At 67.0% G+C, this 1,664-nt stretch overlaps 1 protein-coding gene across 1 annotated transcript; it reads right to left on the bottom strand.

The window, feature by feature from the left end:
- Window positions 1–28: 28 nt before the first annotated feature.
- Window positions 29–1,503, bottom strand: HNRNPA0 (heterogeneous nuclear ribonucleoprotein A0). The gene has a single exon (XM_019535140.1). It carries the CDS (start codon window positions 1,214–1,216, stop codon window positions 389–391), a length of 828 nt encoding a protein of 275 aa, XP_019390685.1. The 5' UTR covers window positions 1,217–1,503; the 3' UTR covers window positions 29–388.
- Between the last annotated feature and the right edge of the window lie 161 nt (window positions 1,504–1,664).

The raw sequence follows: 1,664 nt of genomic DNA on the forward strand, positions 1-1,664 counted from the left end.
AGGAAAAAAAACAAAACAAAATGAAAACAAAACAAAGCAACAAAAAGAAAAAAACAAACAAACAAAAAAAAAGAACAGAAACAAAACCATTTTTGTTGCTAGTATAAAAACGACCAAGGTCCAAGTAATAATAAAAAAATAGAGTCCATCAATGACTGTAACACAAAGTATGTGTGTGGGGGGCCCAGTCCATCTTCAGAGAGAGCGAAGTGGCGCGGGCGGCGGAGGCGGCCCCCGGGGGGCATTCAGGAGCTGCTCCCCAGGCAGGGGAGGGGTGCAGGAGCTGCCCTCCAGCGAGGAGCGAAGGGAGAAGCCGTTCCCGAGCTGCCCCGTAACAAAGGGAGGGCTCTCCCGGGCCGCCCCCACAGCGGGGCCGGGCGCTCCCCCTTCAGAAGGAGCCGCCCCCATAGCCACCCCCGCCGTAGCCTCCTCTGTACGGTCCACTGTTACTGCGGCCCCCCCAGCTGCCGCCCCCACCGCCGCCACCGCCGCTCTTCATGGGACCGTAGGAGGACTGGTCCCCACCGTAGCCTCCGTAGCTGTTATAGCCGCCGCCGCCGCCCTTGGAGAGCCCGTTGTGGTCCCGGTTGCCCGAGCCGCCGCCGCCGCCCCGGCCTCGGCCACCCCGGCCACCCCGCGACGGCCGGGATGAGCCCCCACCGCCACCGCCGCCCGCCTGAATGTCCTCCTTGGGCACGGCCTTCTTGACCTCCACGCGGTGGCCCTGGATGGGGTGGAACTTGACCACGGCCGCCTTGTCGGCCGCATCATGGTTCTGGAAATAGACGAAGCCGAAGCCACGCTTCTTGCCACTTTGCTTGTCGGCGATGATCTCGGCCTTCTCCACGGGGCCAAACTGGCTGAAGTGCTGCACCAGGTCCCCCTCGCCCACATCCCCCTTGAGGCCGCCCACAAAGAGCTTCTTCACCTTGGCGTGGGCACCGGGCTTGGCCGAGTCCTCCCGCGACACGGCGCGCTTCAGCTCCACCGCGTTGCCGTCCACGGCGTGGGGGGAGGCGGCCATGGCGGCGTCGGCCTCCTCCACGGCCGAGTAGGTGACGAAGCCGAAACAGCGCGAGCGCTTGGTCTGCGGGTTGAGCACCACCACGCAGTCGGTGAGGGTGCCGTAGGCCGCGAAGTGCTCCCGCAGCCCGGCCTCTGTGGTCTGCACGTTGAGGCCGCCGATGAACAGCTTGCAGAGCTGCGAGTTCTCCATGCCGGGGCCGCGCCCGGGCGTCTTCGTCCGGCCGGGGGGCAGCTCCGAGGCCTCCGCAGCCACCGCGGCCTCAGGCCCGAGCCGAGCCTGGTCCCAGCGCGGAGCGGGAAGGAGGGGGTGGGGGGGGGCTGTGCGCACACGGACACGCACAAAATGGCGGCTGCTCCTCCTCGGCGGCTCGGCCGGCGACTGGTGCCCACACAAAGGGGCCGCTGGGAATGCCCGCCCCTGGCTCCCCAGCGACCAATGGGCGACGAGTCACGCGGAGGGGCTGGTGACTGACGGGCGCGGAGGGCGAACGGCGGGAAGGAGCGGGTGACGGGCGTTGCCGGCCGCCAATAGAGCGCGGGAGGCGGCCCACCAGCGCTGGGCCAATGAGAGCTCGCGGCGCTGCAGCGAGGGCGGGCCTACGCCAATGCGTCAGCCGAGCGGGCGGGAGCCAATAGGT

The sequence above is a fragment of the Crocodylus porosus genome, unplaced genomic scaffold (genome assembly GCF_001723895.1).
Source record: "Crocodylus porosus isolate Cpor-Errol unplaced genomic scaffold, CroPor_comp1, whole genome shotgun sequence".
Lineage (NCBI taxonomy): Eukaryota > Metazoa > Chordata > Crocodylia > Crocodylidae > Crocodylus > Crocodylus porosus.